The sequence below is a fragment of the Apostichopus japonicus genome, chromosome 21 (genome assembly GCF_037975245.1).
Source record: "Apostichopus japonicus isolate 1M-3 chromosome 21, ASM3797524v1, whole genome shotgun sequence".
NCBI classification, from domain to species: Eukaryota; Metazoa; Echinodermata; class Holothuroidea; order Aspidochirotida; family Stichopodidae; genus Apostichopus; species Apostichopus japonicus.
The window spans coordinates 17,056,242-17,078,196 of record NC_092581.1 but is presented as its reverse complement, the minus strand read 5'-3'; the positions used below and the strand labels follow the sequence as shown (position 1 = coordinate 17,078,196).

At 38.8% G+C, this 21,955-nt stretch overlaps 1 protein-coding gene across 1 annotated transcript; it reads left to right on the top strand.

Annotated features, from left to right (window-relative positions):
• The first annotated feature begins 1,694 nt into the window (after positions 1 to 1,694).
• LOC139962516 (diamine acetyltransferase 1-like) lies at positions 1,695 to 20,783 on the top strand. The gene is made up of 4 exons (XM_071962542.1): positions 1,695 to 2,258; positions 16,331 to 16,531; positions 18,302 to 18,342; positions 19,502 to 20,783. The coding sequence occupies exons 1-4, from the start codon at positions 2,126 to 2,128 to the stop codon at positions 19,742 to 19,744; spliced, it is 618 nt and encodes a 205-aa protein (XP_071818643.1). The 5' UTR covers positions 1,695 to 2,125; the 3' UTR covers positions 19,745 to 20,783.
• The last annotated feature ends 1,172 nt before the right edge of the window (positions 20,784 to 21,955 follow it).

Below are 21,955 nucleotides of genomic sequence, written 5' to 3'. Positions count from 1 at the left end.
AAGAAGGGGGATGGGGAACCCTCGACCGAACGTTTTCCCGCGACTGGCTACCCCCCCCCTTATTTTTGGCACTCGCCACTGTTTGAAAAAGAAAAGAATGAATCGAGCAAATGTTATATTGTACCTGACAGTGTCTGCCTTGATTGAAGGTATTCTTGGTCCCCTTAGCGTTAATTGGTGCCAGGGCCGTATGGCTTTCTGAGGTGCGGTGTATAATATGAAGGATTGTAATTTTCATGGCAGGTTTTCAGTTATGGTTCTCATAACTTTGGTAATTAATGGAAGCATACAAACATGCATGCCCTTGGAACAAAAGCAGTTTAATATGTGGTACTTAATTTTTATCTGCTGTTATAAATTAAAAAATAAAATCCTACAGCGATCTTAATAGTTACCATTAATCTTATAGCACCAGGGCTCAACAAAAGTTGACACTTTGAAAATAAAAATAGAACATGTTGTCAAAGAAACATGAAAAGTTAAGAAGAAGATGATGAAAAAGAAAAAAAAAACAATAAGCGAGATAAGACACAAATTCATCAGATATCATTAAAGATAAAAGCTTTGCTCTTATAAATAATGACGATTGAGTGAGTCACTTTTTGTTAAAGGAGACAAAACTTCAACCATTATCGTTGGCGTATATGATCCGTTGAAGATCAGCATCAACCCCCCCCCCCCTACCTTCCCCCAAAGAAAACAATTCTGTTTGGGAAATGTCAACAAAAAAGTTGCGTCTGAGATAGAGCTGTCATTTTGTTAATCCGTGATGTCAAAGTGCCGCTAGGACCTGACTGTTTCCTTTCTATTTACTTTCTCCAGACAAACTTCACTCTGAAACATTGCCATTATTATGTTATGTAACGAGGTTCTTTATTTTAGATCTGCAAAAGCCATCTCCAATATCAGATTATAGAATATAAACATTGTAACAAATACAGACATATATAAGATGAAACCCATGCGGCTCCATGATGTCATATTTAAAACTATGAAGAAACATTGAATATGTGATATGTCCTAACTTGGGCTTACATTTTCTCTTAGCTGTTTTGGAAGGTTGTTCGTGACAGTTATTTGTATGTCATAAGGGCCAGTAATGATGGTTGAGCTTGTATCCCTAATATGAGCCGATATGATGATGGACAAACGGATTTAGCAAAGAACTACCACAATTCGGGCGAAAGAAAGTTAAATCGCATCCATCCATTGTTAACAACCTTTAAGGTTTCACTCGCTATGGATATGAAATGATATTAGTTAAATACTCAAAAGCGTACCTAGAATAGTTGTCACCTCGTGCAGGGGATACCGTCCCTGTCCTAGAGAGGGGTGTAGGGGGAAGGGTGTATATTTAGTAGACAAGTTAGATTGGCATAACCACCACAATAAATGACAAAAATAGGGAAATTTTCCACCTTTCCTCTATAACTGGCCACCACTAGCATCCCCATAAATAATTTCAAAATTTTAACATATGCAGAAATATATATATAATATATAATATAAATATAATATATATATAGTTTCATGCTTGCGAGTAAGCTTACGAAGCCACCAATAAAATGACCGTGTTTTTTTTTAATTTATTTTTTATCACAACCACAAATAGAGGGGGCTGTTTAAATAGGGAAAACAATATCCGCGGAAATACCTTGCTCTAATTATATGTTACGTAATCAGTTATGTTCAGTGCTTGCAGCTTGTCCAGAAGAGGAGGGATTTCCAAACATCACCCGAGCACGTTTCATCAATGTGCTGCGTTCACCTTGCGCCCCATAACAATGGAGACACTCGTGTGGTTTGATTGTGCTTCTACGCTTTGATCAACCTCTGTGGCTGCTGGTTGTTGCTTATTGCACGCGAGTCTTATTCATTCAGGAAATTCTCTCGGTAACCAACGGTACCGTAGTTTTTCGGGTATATGTATTTTGCACATTTGCGGTACTGAAGTTCTCTCGCCTTGTAGTGTACCTCTGGAATCCTTTGTGTCGTAGTCATCACTGTTGCAGTCGGCTCAATAATATCAACTAACGTAACTTGAAACCGTGGCAACATCTACAGTACTTATATAAGAACGCGTGTAAGACTGTACGGGATAGGTCTATCTACATGAAAGACACTTATGTACGTTAGAGCCATGGACAGATACATTATACGTATTGGAAAGCAGGAAGACTGCGCTGAAATACTGAGATTAATAAAGGAATTGGCAAACCACGAAAAGAAGGGCGAATACGTGAACATCACCGAAGAGAGTAAGTATATACAATACAATACACGAGAGCAAAAACAAATACAGTGTGCCTATTGTACGAGTATGTTACGTAAGTGCGTGCACAGAGCTATTGTCGGGTTACTTCACACACTCAACACATTGACCCATATTCGTACGGTATTGTGTATCGATTTGCGTTACATACTAAGCAATCACATCAGCGTGTGAAACATTATGTAGGCCTGCCTTCAAATGTATGGGATTGTATACAAAGGGACATATATGTACCGTGGTAGATCACATTACATTGACTGAAGGGAACTATACATCAAGTTTATGAGGTTTATCATGTTTCTCCAGGCTACTATATAAGGACATCAAATAGTCTGGTCAACGAAGGAAGGGAAACAACATAGTTTGTTTTAAATTTACTGTGTAGGACATAGTCATTAGTTATTAAGTGTAGGTGCAATATGCAGCTAATCTAGTCTTAATACAGAAATGGGGCAGGGTGCATGTCTGTATTTTATGATGACGTTACAAGTTCCATTGTGTTTGGCAAACTTATATCTTGGCTCATTTGTGTACCACTCCATGCAATCGGTAATTACGGACTAGCAGTATGATAATAAAAAAAAATAACCTTATTACATAGCACGAATTGACATAATGTAAATAAACATATATATAAATATACATCTGTATCAGGCGCGTAGCCAGGAATTTACCAAGGGAGGGGCGAAACTGTAGATTCGGCATTGCAAACTATCAGAGCCGTATATAGATAGAGTTCGGCCAACTGGCGATTTGTGACGTCACACGCAAACCATGGGCATCAAAATAGGTCCAGATGTCGTTACCAGTTGCGCGAAACACGAAAAACATCACACACAATAGTATATCAGCTTTGCACACTGTGCTCGTTGTGAACAAACGAAGCGACTCAGAATGTCAGAATTTGACAGGCATACGAGGAACAAAATGGATATCAGGTAATGAATAAGAGTATGCGTTAGTTAATGACATTTACGTTTATCTTCACACCTGAAATGCATAGAAAACTAGCTGAAAACCTGTCATTACACTTGTTTATTTTACGCCTCATACTACTAGTCTTACTTTAGTCATACAAACGAAAAGCACACATCACAGTCCTGGCTAGGCTAGATTACAGACGCACACTATAGCATCAGGCCTACATTAATAGATCCTTCAATTAAATAGAGTAGGCCTACACATAAAATTACAATTTATGCTTCACTGATCTTTTCAGGGTTGCCAAAAGTAGTTGTACCAGAGGTCATTGTCTTAAACTCCAGAAGTTACAAAGTAGGATTAATATTCGGCTTAACTTTTTCTCTAAAGTCTAATACAAGGATTGTGAATGGATGGAATGGTTTGACTGAGAAGGTTGAACTGCAAGTAGTGTGAATGGGTTTAAGAATGCTTTGGATGAGTAAATTAAGCATTGTAATTGGGTATGACATTTTGTGTCCTCGGTTTAATTCCTCTCATATAGCCTTAGGGTCCTTAATGGGGACTTGAGTGTCCCTCCTGGTCCCTTTTTCTACTAAACTAAACTATATACTTGAGTGTAGGAGTTAGCAATAGTTGGGAGTCTGTGGGCAAACCTAAGACTGATATTGTGGTGTTAATTTCTCAGGAATGTAGTACTAGGCTATAGTAGGTGCAGTAGATTGAATGGGTCTGTCGAGAAAAAAAAACCCTGCAACAACTGAATACTGGTGTATGTTGTAGCTTATGTATTTTCCATTAACATATAAACTATATGGTCATGTCCTTAATAAGGCTTCATGGATCACACTGACATAGTATGCCTACTGTACTTGTCAGTTCTGTCAACTGAGCACAGGGCTGATGACATCATTCAGTTTGTTATTATGCAGACAGCAAATGGCCATAATGATAATAATGTTACTTATTCTTCATACTGCCCTTACTGGCCTAACCTGAACAGTGATGTATCAAAATGCAAGAAGTCGTTAAGCTTTTCATTTAAGAATCGTTTCAGCCTGTCCTATTTCAAACATATGATTGGCAGGTTTCCACGTTACATAGCTTATCAAAATGGAGCTGTTCTGTAAAGCAAGAAAATCACACATATGCATGCATACAAACACACTCATATAACAATTTCTGAATATCTTTTCAGCTGCCCAAAGGTACTGGAATGCAAGCTCTGTTGGGTGAATTAAACAACCCTCATTGTACTCTTTTATTATTGTCGGCTTAGCTGGAACCAGCAATGATGGTGATGTGGATTTGACAGTACCTAGGTTTGTCTGACAAGCATTCAATAGCTGCTTTGTGTTGAACTGGGTTCAATTTGCTCAAGGCCATGACAGGATGACAACTCGACATCAGGATGAATTATCTGTTGCAGAGCTCTATATACCAGGCAGTTGTTAAAACATCCATTGGGTGACCCGCACAGTCTACCAGGCACTGCATCGCAGAAGCAAAATTAAGTGCGTGTGATACCTTCATCTTATGAGAATGGGATGGTGTAAGTGTGGCCTCTGTTAATTTGGCTTCAAGTCTTTGTTTTCTTGAAAGCTGAGAAGATCTTTCAGTGGTTCCACACTGACCTCTGCACTTGACAATTCATGTGTATTTGCCAGCTCAGGAGGAAGCCAGATTTTAATTACATTAACCAATGCTGACTTTTTTTTGGACATGTGGTACATCTGCAAGGAGGTGCAGGAAGCCGTTGGAGTTGCATGGATGTGGAATCTTGTTGATAGTCTGGCAGTCTTATCCACAGATTATCCCAAAGCTTCTCCACATTGCCACATTCAGAACTTATTACATTGAAAATTTGAAAATTGCAGGAATCTAACCAAGCACCCATCAAGGGATTTTGTTTGTATAATTATTGAAAGCTGTGACCTTCTGATGTTACAGATTAATGTGAAATATAGGGCAGTAGATTACCTTGTAAATGAACCTTGTCATTTGTTTGATTGTATCTAATGTTTGCAAAATTTAAAGTTGCATGCTACCAATTGAAACATAATTCTTTCTCTATTAATGGGATATAAATACTTCTCCTTAAAGGGTGTGAAGACTCCCGCACAAAGAAACGTCTCATGCCCGTTATCTGACCTAGTTTCGAATGCGGTGTAACAGAAGTGTTAGACACCACCATTGATCCCAGAAAATACACACACAGCTTGCTACCATCTGTAAATAGACATTAGTGTACAGTCAATACAAACATCACGGTCAATACCCACAACACAATGTACATATCAGCGTGGACATCTCACTGTCTGCATTTTGTAACGACACGAAAAAAAACTTCACTTGCAAGCAACGGAAAGTAAACTTTTTCAGAGCGTGGCATGCGGTTTAGGGCGAGTCTTCAATGCCTTTAAATATACTGCATTGGTTGTTGTCACTTGATCATTTGCTTATGTGTGAGCTAAACAGCTTAAATAATATGTAAAAAAATAATACAAACATTCAAATTGCCAGATATTTACTTGCTCAAATTATTATCCAATCATGATTTGATGCTATCCTTGAGTCCATTATTCAGATGATGAGGCAGATTCCCTCCAACTCTCCATGATGAAGGTAAAACCTTATATCTTAACCAACTGCCATTGAGTGTCCATTTGAAAGTTTCAAACACACAAGTGCATTGATTAAAACAAAGACTTTATTGCTGTGGTTGCAGGAACTGGATTTCAGTCTAATAGTCACTCACCAGGTTCGTCTTTATCACAGTCTGCAAACTGTGGCTTTTTATGTTAGGAGTTTTTCTACAGAGCACATGTCACCTTTGATTTGTAAAAAAAGTCCTGAAATTCAGGGAGTTGTAATTTACTGTCTAAAGATAATTTTGAAAGATTTTTTTTAACTTCAATCGTCAATGTGGGTGTCAATTAGGGGAATAAGGAGTTACTGACAGTGATGCAATGAGTTTCTGGCATAAGTGCATTTATAATGTGTTAAAACTTGAAAGGTGTATCATACTGCATGCCCCCCCCCCCTCCTCTTAATTTGCACTCCGTTGGAATGCACAGACAGTTTTGCTTTTTAATGAAATACCAGTTAACACTGAATTTTCAAATCAGTTCAAGTCTTGCTTTAAAACAGTCAAACGAAACCGTGCAGTGCCCAAGCTAGGCCTACGCAATATTTTGAACATTTCTTTATCAACAGGGCTCTTAAGGTAATTCAGTGACCAAGACAAGAGTGTAGGGTAGTCTTTGCAATAAGCATAACTAAGGCTAGGCTACCAGTACCATAATTAGCCTTGGCCTAGTGATCTTTGAAATGTAGCCTTGGCCCCTGCTACTTTGATAAATGACAGTTGACTGCATCCAAATTAAACTAAGGCCTAGGCTATACTTTTGAAGAAGAAAAAATTAGGCTGAATTCATGTTAGCCAAAAAAGCTAGGCCAATGCTGATAATTAACACAAACCAAGATCATTTAACCATTTGGGCACTTGTTTATGGCATACTAAAAGGGTGTATATAATTAGGCCTGTATGTGTACACAACCCACAAGTTGCCAATTAGTATAGAACTAGCCTAACTAGTTTAGGCCTAGGCTATTTGTTTTCCTTAGGCCTAGTATAATTTGGCCTTATACTGTGCCATATTATGTAATGTGCTACAGTATAACAGTTGTAGTAATAGCAAGAATGGTCCAGGTCTAACTAAGCCCAGGCTTAACTTATGCTTCGGGCTTAACTTAGGGCTTTACGTTATGCCTAGCCCACCCTAAACTAAAAGTTATACTTTTTAGGCTAGGCATAGCCTCTAGGCATACAATAACTAGGAATTAGGATAGCTATATGTGCGACTGAATCTGCCATGCATATGATTTGGAGAGCTGGCATAATGAAATAGAATTTTTGGACCGTAAAACGAGAGAGAATAGCCATGAATGTAATTACAAATTTAAAAACCAGTCTGAACGTAAAATTCTCGCATTGCTTGTACATTACTCGTATTACACTATGGCCATGGGCCTAGGCTACACAGACTTTTTTCATTAGATCTCCATCTTGTTCTTTCTACTTCCAAAAAATTCCTCTTCTTTCATGGTCAGTCGGAAAATCAGACAACAATATCCATGTTCTGACCGATTGCAGCATCCCCGGCACCATTTCTTTCATAATTTCGTACTCTTTTCGTGTACACAAACGATAGTCTATACACTGTGAGTATGCGTGTCGCCTGCTATAAAGTTTTCAAGTGGACCTATTTTACACCCTGTGTGGGCGTTGTCCCTCTCGACCAATCCAAATCGGTTACATGGTTGGCCAAACTCTCTCTATATACGGCTCTGCAAACTATCTAAGCGTAGCGCCATCGTTGGCGCGAAGCGTACAAGAAAATTTTGGCTGAAAATGCCTCCCAGATCGCTGGAAATGGCACTTCCCAGGCCTTGTAAGTTGCATCTTAGCATTTTCTCTTTTGAAAATACTAGCAATATCAAAAAAACATTAGAAAAAATTAAAAAATATGCTCAAGGGGGGGGGGCGGCTGCCCCCTTCGCCCCCCCTTGGCTACGCGCCTGATCTATATATATCTATCTATATATATTTCATCCATACATTTATTTTAACAACGTGCTGAAAGTCGGGTCGACTTGTACTAGTCAATAATTTCTTTCAGGCCCATTTTACAGGCCTTACATCATACGCAACGAGAAAAAAAAACAACAAAAACGAATTAACAACATAAAAATAACAAGTGCAGAAATGAGAATTCATTTTGACAGAAGCTGGAACATTTTGAAAACGGAAACATGTTTTTCCTTGGCAGGGTCCATATACGTTTTCCTCGACCTGTATCATACTCATAACGCTTTCTGGAATACTGTCTATATACTACATACCTGCAAGATGTGGGTTGACTACGTATGTTTTCCGTGCCAACTGTGGATATTTGTGAAGGGGATAACATTTATTAACCCTTCATATAAAATTAATAAGAAAAAGGGAGAAGGAAAAGATAAGGCAAACAGAACAGAAAAACAAAAGCCATTTCGAGACCTTGATCTTATCTAGAGGTCAAGGTTAATGTTAGCCAAGTCGCAATGAATATGGTGTTGGCGTATGGAACGCGAAAAGGGAAAACATATTTCGTTGTCTAAACTAAGTTTGTTGTTGTCTAAACTAAAGTTGTTGCTGCTGTTTTACCATGTTGTTGCTCAAACTCACGTTGATGTCTTAACTTTCGTTGTCCAAACATACGTCGTTGTCTAAACTTAGGTTGTTGCTATCGGCGCTGTTCAAAATTGTTTAACCGCGCAATGCAAACCAGAATGCAAAATGCATTGAGGTTTCGATGACTTCAGTACACTAGAAAGGTGTTAGTATAAGCAGAACTAGCTGTTACTATAGAAATGGCCCGAACCACCATTTTGATACATTAACACTACGGCATGATAAACACAGGTCAGTCTACTGTACGTGGCTATACACACCTGCACCAAAAACAATAGGGGTCTTGGAGGTCCAAGTCCATTTGGAGTCACCAAACGCAAACTTGTGGAAACCTTCTTTTATAAGCTACCGTATCTCCCACAGCCAGCCTATCAGATAACATGTGCGTTAGTACAACTCATACGAATAGGAGGCTGCACGGTAAACAACTTTTAAAATGTTATAGGCTATGCATGTACGCTGTGAATGTCGGAAATCAAGTACAACGTCGAGTGTCTAGACAAAGTACCAGCATAAAAATACTGCACTTTTAAACTGATTTCATTGAGCCCCTCCAACAATGTGTAGAGATAATCTGGGAATGTCGGTAATCAAGTAAAACGAGTGTCGAGACAAAATGCCAGCATAAAATACTGTACTTAAAATTGATTTATTGAACCATTAAATGATGTCTGGATATGTTGTGAATGTCGGCAATCAAGTAAAACGAATGACAGTAATATTACTAAAGACAAATGTTTTCGTCCCGATCGAACACCAATTGCGTTTATTATATGACCTATACTTTTACTAGTGTATATAGTTGAGAAGATGCGATCTTATCACTGCCTGTACTTTGTGAATGCTCTACACAATATATATATGGCGGATGCCATCCAGTGCCCTAGCTTCGCTGTTTTACAAGGGCGGCCGTCCGACCTTCATTTCGCCTGCCCTGTCACTCTTTCCTCCTCTCCAACTCCGTATATAGTACCTCGATGCTTTGACCTGCAGCGATTTCACCAGCAACCCCAACTCTTCAAATATCCCCGCAAATGTAGTGTGCATATCTCGCTAAATTCCACGCAATTTGTATTAGGCCTGTTCAAACTTCGGAGTTTCAACTGCACATGCGCATATCCTGAAAATTTGTGGAGAAAAGATCATATCACCTTACCTACAACACATAGCCTTAGTCAAAACTCGAGTGCATCTTGGATGATTCGTTTCTTGCATAACATGTTTGCGGGTTTTTTGGTCTAAAATTCTTAACAATGCTGAGCGAGGTTTGTGTATATTCCATTTACAACACAAGCCCTTTCGCAAATCGAAACTCCGAACTGGATTGGTGTTACGAATGAACTTGCTTGGCGGGTTTAGTAAACTAGTTCTGTGAGTCATATTGCCTACGTACTTCAATATTGTGCCCCTCTTGTTACTCACGAAGCGCAGACTACATCCAACCATAGAGCAACTTGATCCAACATTTACCCTGGATGCTTTTCAGTATTTGGAAACAACCAACTCCACGAAAGTTACAGTATTTAAATAACATTTTTACGCAATGTCGAAACTTCAATGACTACTTTTGACGATGTATGACTGCAGTAGTTTATGCACACGAATTAGTGTTGCACCAGAATCATGACTTGAAGCACAAAGGGACCGCAAAAATTTACGCAAGTTTGCAACGAAGAAATAACTGTGGTATAAATTCACATTTTACATTATCAACTCTCAAAAGAGAGAGAACATAACATACTGTGAGATTTAAAGTCCTTTTCAGTCTCAGAGATGTTGTGGTAGCTTCCCGCAAAATTCATAGATTGTCTCAACTCTCTGTGATAAAACAATTATTCAAATATGACATTAACAATATAAATGTAAATAACGTCCTCGGAGTTGTATCACCTATCATGTAAATATCGTTAACAACGTGATTTTGTTCGACAAATCAGGTTGTTAAGGATATTTACATGGCTGTTGCTACAAATCCGGCAGGACATTAACGATTACCCCCCCCCCCCCCCCCATTTCGCGTTACGTAGTTAAACCATCATACTTTGCGTTCATAGAGCACTGAAGATGCAAGCATGTTTGCATACAATGGGTAAGGGACTATTAACCAAACAAATCTCGGGAAATTTGAGAAAACATCATTGGCTGCATTTAGCATGAAAATCTCTGTAATAGATATGTTGTTAGCACTGCACGGAAGCAACTTGCGGTTGATTGTTATAATTTTTTTGAAAAGAAAGAATGATGTTCGTTCACAATGTGTTCACAACGGAACTTTAGATAGCAACGAAAGTGTAGACATCAACGTGAGTTTATACATCAACATGAGTTTAGACATCATCGGGAGTTTAGACATCAACGTGAGTTAAGATAGCAACGAAAGTTTTAGACAGCAACGTGAATTTAGACACCAACCGTAAGTTTAGAAATGAACGTGAGACTATAGACATTAGGGCGCGTTTAGTCATCAACGTGACGTTAGACATCAACGTAAGTTTAGACATCAACGAACAACAGCAACATGGTAAAATAGCAGCAAGAACTTTAGTTTAGACAGCAACAAACATAGTTTAGACAACGAAATATGGTTGCCCTTTTCGCGTTCCATATTGGCGGGCATGCAGTGAAACGGTTATACGTTTAGTCCACAGACGAAGGCAATATCAGGTGTACTAATTTTTTGATAGCCTGTTATGAAAAAAAAACACGTGTCATTTTGGTGACTTTCATATATGTAGGAAGTAGGTGGACATGTAGGATAGTGATGCATTGTTCTACTGTCTCGATATATGAAGTCATACGACCATGTTTGAGTTTAGTAGACAATTTTACGAAATTTTTACAGTTGTGCTGTTGCTTAATTGTCATTAATTATTGTCTGCTATACACGAGACTGTATGAAATGTTAGCTATCGATCAATGAAGTTCATTAATCGCTAGACTAATTAACTTTCACTAGGTCGAAAATTCTAATCGGATGGCTCAGTGTGATCAATTGTTATCTTATATATTGATAAACATGGCGAGGACACCGCACTCAGAAATTAGCTGATCTAAGTCACTTTCTCACGCTATATGCTGCTTCGTTGTTTTCTCTGCATGTATGGCGGAAGTAAAACGTGACTCATATTAAACCTTGCAATAATATTTAATATACCGAGGTAATAGCACCATAGATGTTTTATCTGTAAATAATCTGCTTTTCCAAAAACAAAATATATTCGTGATAGCTCAAAAGGAGGTCGGGATGTATCAGACTTTATAGACACATGGCTGAAGACTTTGATCAAGTCTATAAAATATGACATCATAAAGCCACATGTGATTCATTGGTAATATGTTTTTCGCTATCCCATTCCAGTGTTTTATTTTCTGTAATGGGGATGGGAGTGCTGAATCTAAGATAATTGAAATCAATCACATGACTTAATGTTGGCAGAGGGTTCAGAATCAAAACTTTTAACATTTTACCTTGGAAATATGAAAGAAAAACAAAGAACAAAATTAGGGGCGGTTTCAGATCTTATATAGTAGCAAAATCTACATCACCGACTTACAAAGTGACATCTCCCAAAATGGAGCAAGGTTTATTAGCAGTTTGGCGGAGGAGTTGTTCTCCACAAAGATCTCAGGCTGTTAGATACAACTATTTACATGACGGTTGGGTTTGTGTCTCTGTTAAAGAAGTATTTTTAAGTTGAGAGGCTGTGGATGCAACGCCTTCGCACCATTCAACCTCAACATTTAGGAAGGACATTTCTTCCCCCTCCTTCTCCCCTTGCCCCCCCCCCATATCACTCCTCTTCTCATAGCTCTCTTCCACCCTTTTTTCTCCACACCTTTCTGTCTTTGTCCTTCTCCAGTGTATTCCCTAACCCCTTCCCTTAATCCTCTCTTTGTCCCTCCACTGTTTATCTCCCACCTCTCCTCTTCCCCTGTTGGTTTCTTTCTTTCTTCTCTCCATCCCTTGTCTACTAATCCCCTTACATCTATCTCTTTGTGTTCACCATGCTCATTAACCTGTCTGTATTCTGTGCATGTTTTTGTCCCTTCTGTTACTGTTACTTGTCATTTAGCCTTTGAAGAAGATCCTGCTAGGATCGAAACGTCAGGCCAACTTACTTTTACACATTTTGTTTTTAAGTTTGTCAACTGGTCGGATATACCTTATAGAGTATTTCGAATTTCATCAAACTTCATTAAACTGTTTTTAACAAAATTCAGAGAGCTCCTATAATGGTGTGAGTAAAGATCCACAACGCTTGTTCAGCCTTCGTAACGTTGGAAATAGGCTAGCAATAGATAACGTTGCTATATCGAAATTACATAAATATATACACAAAGACATAAATAAACACGTACCTTCTTTTGGAGGGTCCTGGGCCAGACATAATTTTCCGCCCCCTAAGTGACGCTTATGCAACTGACTACGGAATTTTCTGCCATAAAATTTAAAAGAAATTGTGAATATTGCTTCAACCACGAATCTCTAGCATAATTTGCTGTTTATGAAATCACGCCAGGAATCACGCACGTCCATGCTTACAGTAATGTATTCTGAAACGAAGTGTCACAGGCAGGGGCGTCAATCTCAATTGAGAAGTTGGGGAGGGGGGGGGGATAGGGGGACATAAATAACAGAACTTGGATAAAACTGAAGGAGCACATTGGTGCAAGGCCTTTATCGGGTGGGGGGGGGGGATGGGCGTCCAGTGGCCCGCCTTAAGGCCCCCCGGGGTCCAGGGGCGGAATCACATTGAGAAATCCTAAAGTTTGTATCTGTCTGTTTCCTGCATTGATATGTCAGTCATAAATATATTTTAACAAAAGTCACATCAAGTTATCAGACTTACATTAAGAAAGGCTTTTCTATTTAACACGGGTCCTTTATCATGATTATTGAAACTTAAATAAAAAACGGAAACATTTTTAATCTTTGCATATACAAGAATAAAATCACTTTGTTATACAGATGTCTACAACATGCACACACATGGTAACATAAAGCACTGTTGGGTACATTCACTAGGCACACTGGGTACAGCACTGGGCACATTCACCTTATCGGAAAATAAATATATATCTCTTTTAGTGCGTTTACCATGTGCGTCACAGATTGGCGGAAATGGCACTTCCCAGGCCTTGTAAAGTTGCATCTAAATATTCTTTATTTTGAAATCTCATGTTTCAGAAATTTTCACTTCAAAGAAACAAGACAGGTAAATTAGAAATCAAAAACCCGATGAAATCACTTTAAAAGCTCTGCTTTATTCATTGTTTTACACAGTTAATTGAAGATGTAAAAGCAGGCTAGTGCATTCTGACGGTAGCCGTAGCCTATACAGGCGCTGAGGGGAAGCCAAATGGGGAATTTAGGTGTAAATGAATTGTAGGTTTGTGCTATCATTATTTGTTTTACATGATACCAAAAAGTGACCTACCGGGAGAGGGGGTGAGGGGGGGGGGGTAAATGGTCAGAGTGGGTGGGCCGTGAATGGGACTGTGCTGCAGTATTCTTAGTAAGAAAACATTGGGGCGCTGATATAGGGGCTAACGATATGAAACTGATAGGCCTATATTAAACATATAGACGTAAATATATTTGTGAACCGTAGTTTTACATAAGACTACTACACTGTTCACGCAGGTTTAATCGTAGGAGCTCTCTACGTTTATTGTAAATCTAACCAAACTCGTGAAAACCAAAACCAACGCACGGGCATCGAATCCGCGATCGCGCATTATTCGTGATGAGCGGTTAAATTAAACCTTGCGTTCTTCTTTAACGACATTCCTACAATGCTTACCTATAGCATCTTAGGGTTGCATACTACTGACAAAATGAAATCAGAAGAAATGATGAACATTTCGCTAAAACTAACTGAATATTGGGAATACTGTCCAGGCGTTCACATTATCTTAGGCATGCTTTCATTTAGGAAATGGAATTCTCATGGGGGTATCTGCCACCCCCCCCCCACCACAGGCTACTGCCCTGTACTTGTCATCAGTTAACTAATCACAAATGAAATATTTTGTGAATAATATGTATACATAACTACTAACCCAAAGTTTGCGATATGTGCAACATGGTTATAACAACATAACTATAGCAGCTTAGCGCCCAAGCTTAGCGCCATATATATATATATGCGTCTCTCAAACTCCTATTAAATATATAATTATCTCAAATTCACATAAAAACTACCATGAGTGGCATTGCTAACCAAACTGAATGCCTGAATGCACAATCTAATTTACTTGTTGCGTCATATTTCTTGTACGTGATAATACAGCAAACTATAAACATATGAAAACAATATATATACTGGAAAGCGAATGTTATGGCTTTCACTACCCATACAGGTATGTATGCTTCTCAAAACTCCTATGAAATATACAATTATCTCAAACACACTTAAAAACTATCATGAGTGGCATTGCTAACCAAACTGAATGCACAATCTAATTTACATGTTGCGTCATATTGCTTGTCCGTGATCATACAACAAACTATAAAACATGAAAACTAATTTACTGGAAAGCGAATGTTGCGGGTTTTCAGATATCATGATCGGTGTATGGGCGCGGTTCCTCATTTAATTTAAGCTGTAAATGAAATCCGTAGTTTTGATTGCCACCTGGGTTGAGCAGATAAGAATGAAACAATAACTACTTATCTCATGTTGCACAATTTCTGAGCTTCCTTAATGAGATGCACGATCCATTATGAGCCTGATAGGCCTACACGACCCAGTCACTAAACATGGGGGGGGGGGATATTTGATATTGTCCCCACCCTTCAGAAAGTGGGGGCGGCGTGTCCCCTGCCCCTTCATGGCTAACAACCCTGGTCACGGGTCCTCGAACTTCGCATATAAATTGGTTAAAGGGAATTTAGATTGCCATACATATATGGTGTAAACATTGACCATTTGCATACGTTATAAAACGGCCCAGTAACAACAATAAAATTATTTCACAAAAGGCCGTCATTTAAGAATACCAGCAAATATTTGATAGCCTTCGTGATCAAAACAAAAATTTTGCTGGTTGTTAGACTCTAATGATTATTTGTATGAATCGAAGGGGAGCCATTGTTGTCTGGTGTCGGCTGTTGAATAAACAACAGAGTATACAGACTTTTACGTTGTCACATGACCAGTCAATGCAGGGGATGATATTGTCACATGACCAGTCACGGTAGTAGATAATAGTGTCACATGACCAGTCAATGCCGGGGCTATAATAGGGTGCTTTTACACTAGATCCGGATCAGATCCCGACCTTAGGATCTGATCCTGACGTCGAAATAACGGATGTAGTGTAAACACTCCGCATCAACAGTGACCCGGGTTACGTCACATGCATTTCTCGCGTGAAATTCCAGTCCTGTATCATGCATGTGCTATTTCCTAGGTAGAGTGAGTGACTGTGGGCCGTACATAGCGTATTATTGTCTCCCTAGGGCTATATACACCATGACAACGAAAGTGTTGGAGTATAGTACGTAATACGTGATCCGCGGCTGCGTATGACACATTTCCAATCCGATTTTGTACCAACTTCCGGTGAAAAGCGGAGGGAGGATCAGAGTACGACTCTGTGTAAATGTGTAAGTGTAAGTGTAAATGCGTCTGGATCAATGCATAAGTTTACCCCATGGAGAGATGATCGTCTGATAACTATCAGGGGATCTGAATACGAAAAATCAGAACGAAATTAAGCATGGATCAACATTGATATGTATAGGTCTCACTTTGAATCAGCAATGGTCAAAGTTTTCTGCATTGGTACAAATAAAATAAAGTATTCTTAAGCGAAACATGAGAAGGAGTCATTGAGCCTGTTGACTTTCAGGTCATCAATGAATCAGTTAACAATTTTGTTCTCTTTTCTTCCAGCACTAGTGCGTGACGGATTTGGACCTAGCCCTCACTTTAAAGCTACAGTTGTCGAAATGAAAACGGGAAAGGATACAATTGATGACTCGACGTCACCAGGTGGTACCTTGGCAGGCTTTATTTTCTATTTCTATGGCTACGACTCGTGGAAGGGTCGTATGGTGTTTCTAGAAGATTTCTACGTATGCGAGAGCCACAGAGGTATACAGACTGCAATTGTTTTTTAAATGTATCATTTTTAATATAGCTAGTAGATATTGTGGCAATTTCGGACTGCACTTTATAATTATTTATAATATAATAATAACCAGCAGCTATTTTTACGACGCTTAAACGACCACAATTGTGGGAGATACCCGCAAGGGCTTATGGATTAGGGTCGGGTGGCTTCCGTTTCAACATTTTCTTAAACTCAAATTTGGAATCATGCATGTTCAACTTTAGAAAATCATTTGAGATGGAAAAACCGTATATTGCTATTGGGATGCAAGTCCCACCTTACTATTATCCGACCGGGAATCGAACCCCGAACCTCCCCATTACTAAGCCTCATTGCTTGAAATGTCACCGCCTTTATACACTCTGACAGCACTGGTTATAACAGTACTTAGTTGCAATTATAACAGCGGACGCTGCTACCATATTAAGAATATCATTTATGATAGGTTGGCTTTCCATAAACCCTCGACATGAAAGAAAGGAAATATGCGTGGTTCCTTTCGTAATCCTTAATCTAAAGTGCCTTTAATAACACAATTTTGCTATTTGATAGTGTTCGACCGATTATATGATAATCGGTTTTACCGATTACCGATTAATTTCTGTGACAATCGGCCGATACTGATTATTTCATCATTTTCACGAAACTGGTCTAATGTATGATTTAGTGTTATGCATTTGAATTCATCGCCTTATTAGCACAGTTAGACTTTATTTCCACGCAGACTGCATTTCAATGAAAAATACTTTGCGAAATATTTCCCTCGATATTCTTAGATTAGCATTTCTTCTTATTGTGTTTTGATATTTTATTGAACTGCATTTAATTAACTAGAAATTGTTGGAAAGAAGACAATGACTAGGAAAATAATATGACAAAAAAAGGGCGGGAATAATTTGACAAGACGTTGGAGCACTTCTTGTAAGGCTAATGCCATACCTGTGAATTTCTGTGCAAGAAAATAAAAAAAACCGAAATCGCTGAGCCAGTATGAACCAGTATAGTCATAGTGATGGTTACCAATGGAAACAGTGATGTGTGAGAAATCAGTGTGTTGTATCGTGGGAACAGGAAGAACAAACCACATAACGGGTTGGTACAGTATGCATACTTTTATGGGGCATTTTACCACCAATATGGAATAATGGAATACACAATCACCCAGGCAAAACTACGACAAAGTTTTCACTTTCGTAACAGCAAGTGGTCACGTGGTCTCTGTCATGGTGATATTGTGTGGTAAACTAAACGCATAAAAGGAAAAAAAACAAAAAAAAACCAGAAACATCAACATTTTTGCTCCCAACACAGGATATCTTACATCCTTTATGGAATGGCTATTGACCCGACCAGGAAGGTTATAAAAATACATTGAATAATGTAATATACTAAGCTTGACTCTTTTATTTACATTGGATAGATATCGGAATTCGGAAACGTGAACATTGTCCTACATTGACACTACGTTCAAGGTAGTCCACGGTGAACTTCAGTGACGTGTTTATCATGAGTATATACAGTATACTTGATTATGTATGAGATTTTCCAGTCTTTAGTTTGTTAACAAAAATGGTGTGTTTTATTACAGATGTACTAGATATGCATCCGATATTAACTTATATGGACATTTGTATATTTTTGTTTTGACAAATGACAAGCTCATTCGAACTGTTTTTTCCCCCTTTTTTTGTGCTGTAGTAATAAATACTACAGTGTATGATTACTCGTAATTCCCCCTCTCTTTCATACAGGTAAAGGTCTCGGCGCGGCTCTGTTCCACCTCACTGCTAAGGTAATATACATGTGATTTATTTTGTCACAGTGGGTATTCTGCTGAAAGAGAGTGGGTGGAGGTGGCTTATAATTTTAACCAACTAACCTATATAACAGTTATCGTCGAAAAGTACTATGTTAAGAAAGGGCTCTCAACTCTTTCTTTTCAGAAGGCTCATGTCTCAATAGCGTTGATTTTAACGAATGTGTCAGATCTTCAGAGATCAACATTGATCACGTATTTTTCTAAGCTTAATCTCATAAAAAAAAAGATCATGTTAAGTAGTTTATTGACGGTAGTCAGTGATAGCCTGGAGACACACAGTGACCTTTGACACGAGGTCAAATCATATAAATATATACCCCAAGTGAAGCGCAAGGTGCAACTGTTTGTGATTCACGAGCAACATATAATTTCGGCTCCTTTGCCAGCAAGTTATGCTGGTACGTGTGATAACGGAGGTTTATTTGTATATACATGCATTGTGAAGCTTCATGAATATTCATGATATAACAGCTGTTCGCAAACGTTAGCTACCGAACTGATTGTAAACACATCTGTAGTTAAAAAGAGGACCTGGCGTTTCGTTCACAGAAAGATGTTTATTCATCACGGTAGATTCAATAGATAATTTAAGTTGAGGTCGCCTGTCCATGATTTGGCACAAAAAGAGAAAGTTTAGTCTAGTGGTAAGTAAAATAAAATTGTAGACGCTAAAATAGTGCATTCTGAGGCATATTTAGACTTTAAATTATACATAAATGCAAGGTTAAAGTTCAGTACGAGGAAGGAAAAGACGGGGTGGGGGAGGGAGGGAAGTATACACCTCGCACGGCCTATTTTCCGCGCCTGGTCCTATGTTTCACAAGCAGTCTGTCTGCTCTCGTGTAGTAATAATCCTACTGACTTAACACCATTCAATAGTTAATAGTTCTCTGCGATATCGAAGCATTAAGCAATGATGATAAATACAAGAATCAACGAATCAATCAATCGAGGTATTTTGCATAGGCGATTAACTTCAAGTTCATGGCGTACGTATTACAAAATTTGTGACCACCATCGACAAACATTCGAAGTCACACTGGAATAATCAACATGTTTAATCTATTTTAATTTCTATGATATTTTAATATCATAATTATAATAATTATGTTTAATCTATTTTAATTTCCAGCTTGCCTTTGCTGACGGATGTCATTCCATGATGTTCTATGTCCACCATGACAACCTGATCGCTAAACAGTTTTACAAGAAGATATTAGTGGAAAATCTTACGCAAACTGAGAAATGGGATCTAATGGAACTTAGTAACGACCATTTCCCTAGTTACGCAGCAAGTCCGCTGAAACTGAGAGACCACGTGTATCTGGAAGCCGACCTGAGGATACATGAACAGAATAATAGCGACTGCGTGTAATTTTAGGGCAAATCTGACATCCTGCTACTATATATATCTTTAACTTTTAGAGGAGAAAGATTCCAGGAATATTTAGTCACGACCAGAGTGACGTAAGATAATTGGATGCTCGAAACTACCATAGGGTCCAACTTTACAGGAGCGAAGTGTGAGAATACAAGGCACGGCTTTTAGTCACTGTCAGGGATTCAAGACAAATCGTTTGCTTCCACTGGCTGGATGTCGGTGACGGATTCCAGGATTTCTTTGAAGACGGGGTGGGGGGGGGGACCTGTGAGACGCGTATATTTAGTTATCGCAATAACTACTGAAAAAGCAGTGCGTTAGAAAACACGCTAGAAGATAAGACATACATTCGCAATACACGTGCCAAATTATTTACTTATAGTTTGCTTGCCGCCCAATGTTAGAGCCAAATTTTTTTTTTTATCAGGAGTGGTTGAGGGAGATATTTACTAAATACGGTGCTGAAGAAATTACTTTGTTTCTTTACTAGTTATAATAGCAATACATAACAACCATGTAATAAATATGGTAGCTTGGCGATATTTAGGGCTCAATAATTGTTCAGGCATTCCGTATATAGTTGGAGCCAGTGGCGTAGGAAGCTACTTTTGAGTGGGGGGGGGGGCTGAAGTTTGATGGCTGGCCTGAGGGAGGGGTCTAAGGGGGAGGGGGTGAAATTGTTTTGCATTTCCAGGTTGCCTGAGATGCAATTTGGTGCAATATAGCACACTTCAACACCCACTCCATTTTGTAAATAATTTTGCATTTTCACCTGGCCTTAGATGCAATTTGGTGCTCCAAATGAGATTTTTTTTCTCATTTGGAAATGAAAAAGGGGTTTTCTGACTTGCGAAGCGGGGGGCGGAATGATACTTCCGCCCCCATATTTTTCACTGGGGAGGGGGGGCTGGCTCCCAGCCCCCGGTTCCTACGCCCTTGTTTGGAGCAGTATATAACAAACTTTGCAACTCCATGAACTGTTTATTGTTAGTTATTTAAGACCTGTTCAAAAACATTTGTCGCTGAGACTAATTCGACTAAGGTTTTTTTTGGGATGGGGGAGGGGGTGGGAATGGGGATGGAAGAGTAAAATATTTATTGAATATCAAAATAGCCTTTTTCTACAAGGAAATTGCCATTTCCTCAGCAAGATGGGATCAGGGCATTATGAGCTTGAATGCTCTATGATTGCTCTATGCTCTATGTTTGTGACTAAGACACTACCTCACTTATGCACTAGTTTTACCGATAGTTAGACTGGGACACCAGCTCTTCGGAGGGCTAGAATTGTTGTAGTTTTGAGTTGCCATGACACTTCATATCGCGTTATCAACAGTTACCATTTCAACTTGTTACATGACAATATCCTGTTATCCTATAAACTTTTGGCATTTATTAGTTACGGTAAACAACTAAACAATATCCAAGTATCACATGATTAGAGTACTTGACTTATCCAGATAAGAGCCCAAGATAGACCCAATTGAGACTAGATTTTTTATTTGTCTGTCTTGTCTGTTATCTTGACATTTGCAGTAGCTTGATATCAGAGTATGATATTAACATATTTCTATCACGTCCATTATCAGTGGTGAGAGCATACTCAGGTAATGTAATGTTGCTGGCATTCTGTCTGTTTCACAGTGCTGGTAAATAATTTAATGCAATATTTCATGTTAGTTATCAGCCATAATGAAATACCATCCACTGCACACAGGGTAATAGAAAACTTTGCTCGGCTAAACTCTTGTTGTTTATCTCAAGATGTGATTGGAACAACAACGACTGTTTCAATTGTGCAGTGTTTGTAGGTCGAAAGGATATAGAAAGAGGGCAGTGGTGGGATTGGCGGTCACGATAGATTTTTCTACTCTTGGATAAGATACTGTAACTTGCAGGTGGTTGACAAGGTCATCTACAATGATCAATGAGGTAAATAATTAAAATAAGTAGGTATTGTCAAATAGGAAGCAATTGGCCCGCCGAATGATAGGTTAACGATTGCTCATTGTGAATAGGATGCAAGATATGAACTACTACAACAGATCGCTGGTATTCAAACTATTTTGCTTGGTGACAATATCTTTGAGACCCCCAGCGGCGGACACTGTCGCCCCTCCCCCTTAAGAAATCTATATATGATTAAGGGTGCCGGCATAGTTGCAAAATGGTGTTATAATTTGCAATTTTGAAAATAATTTATGT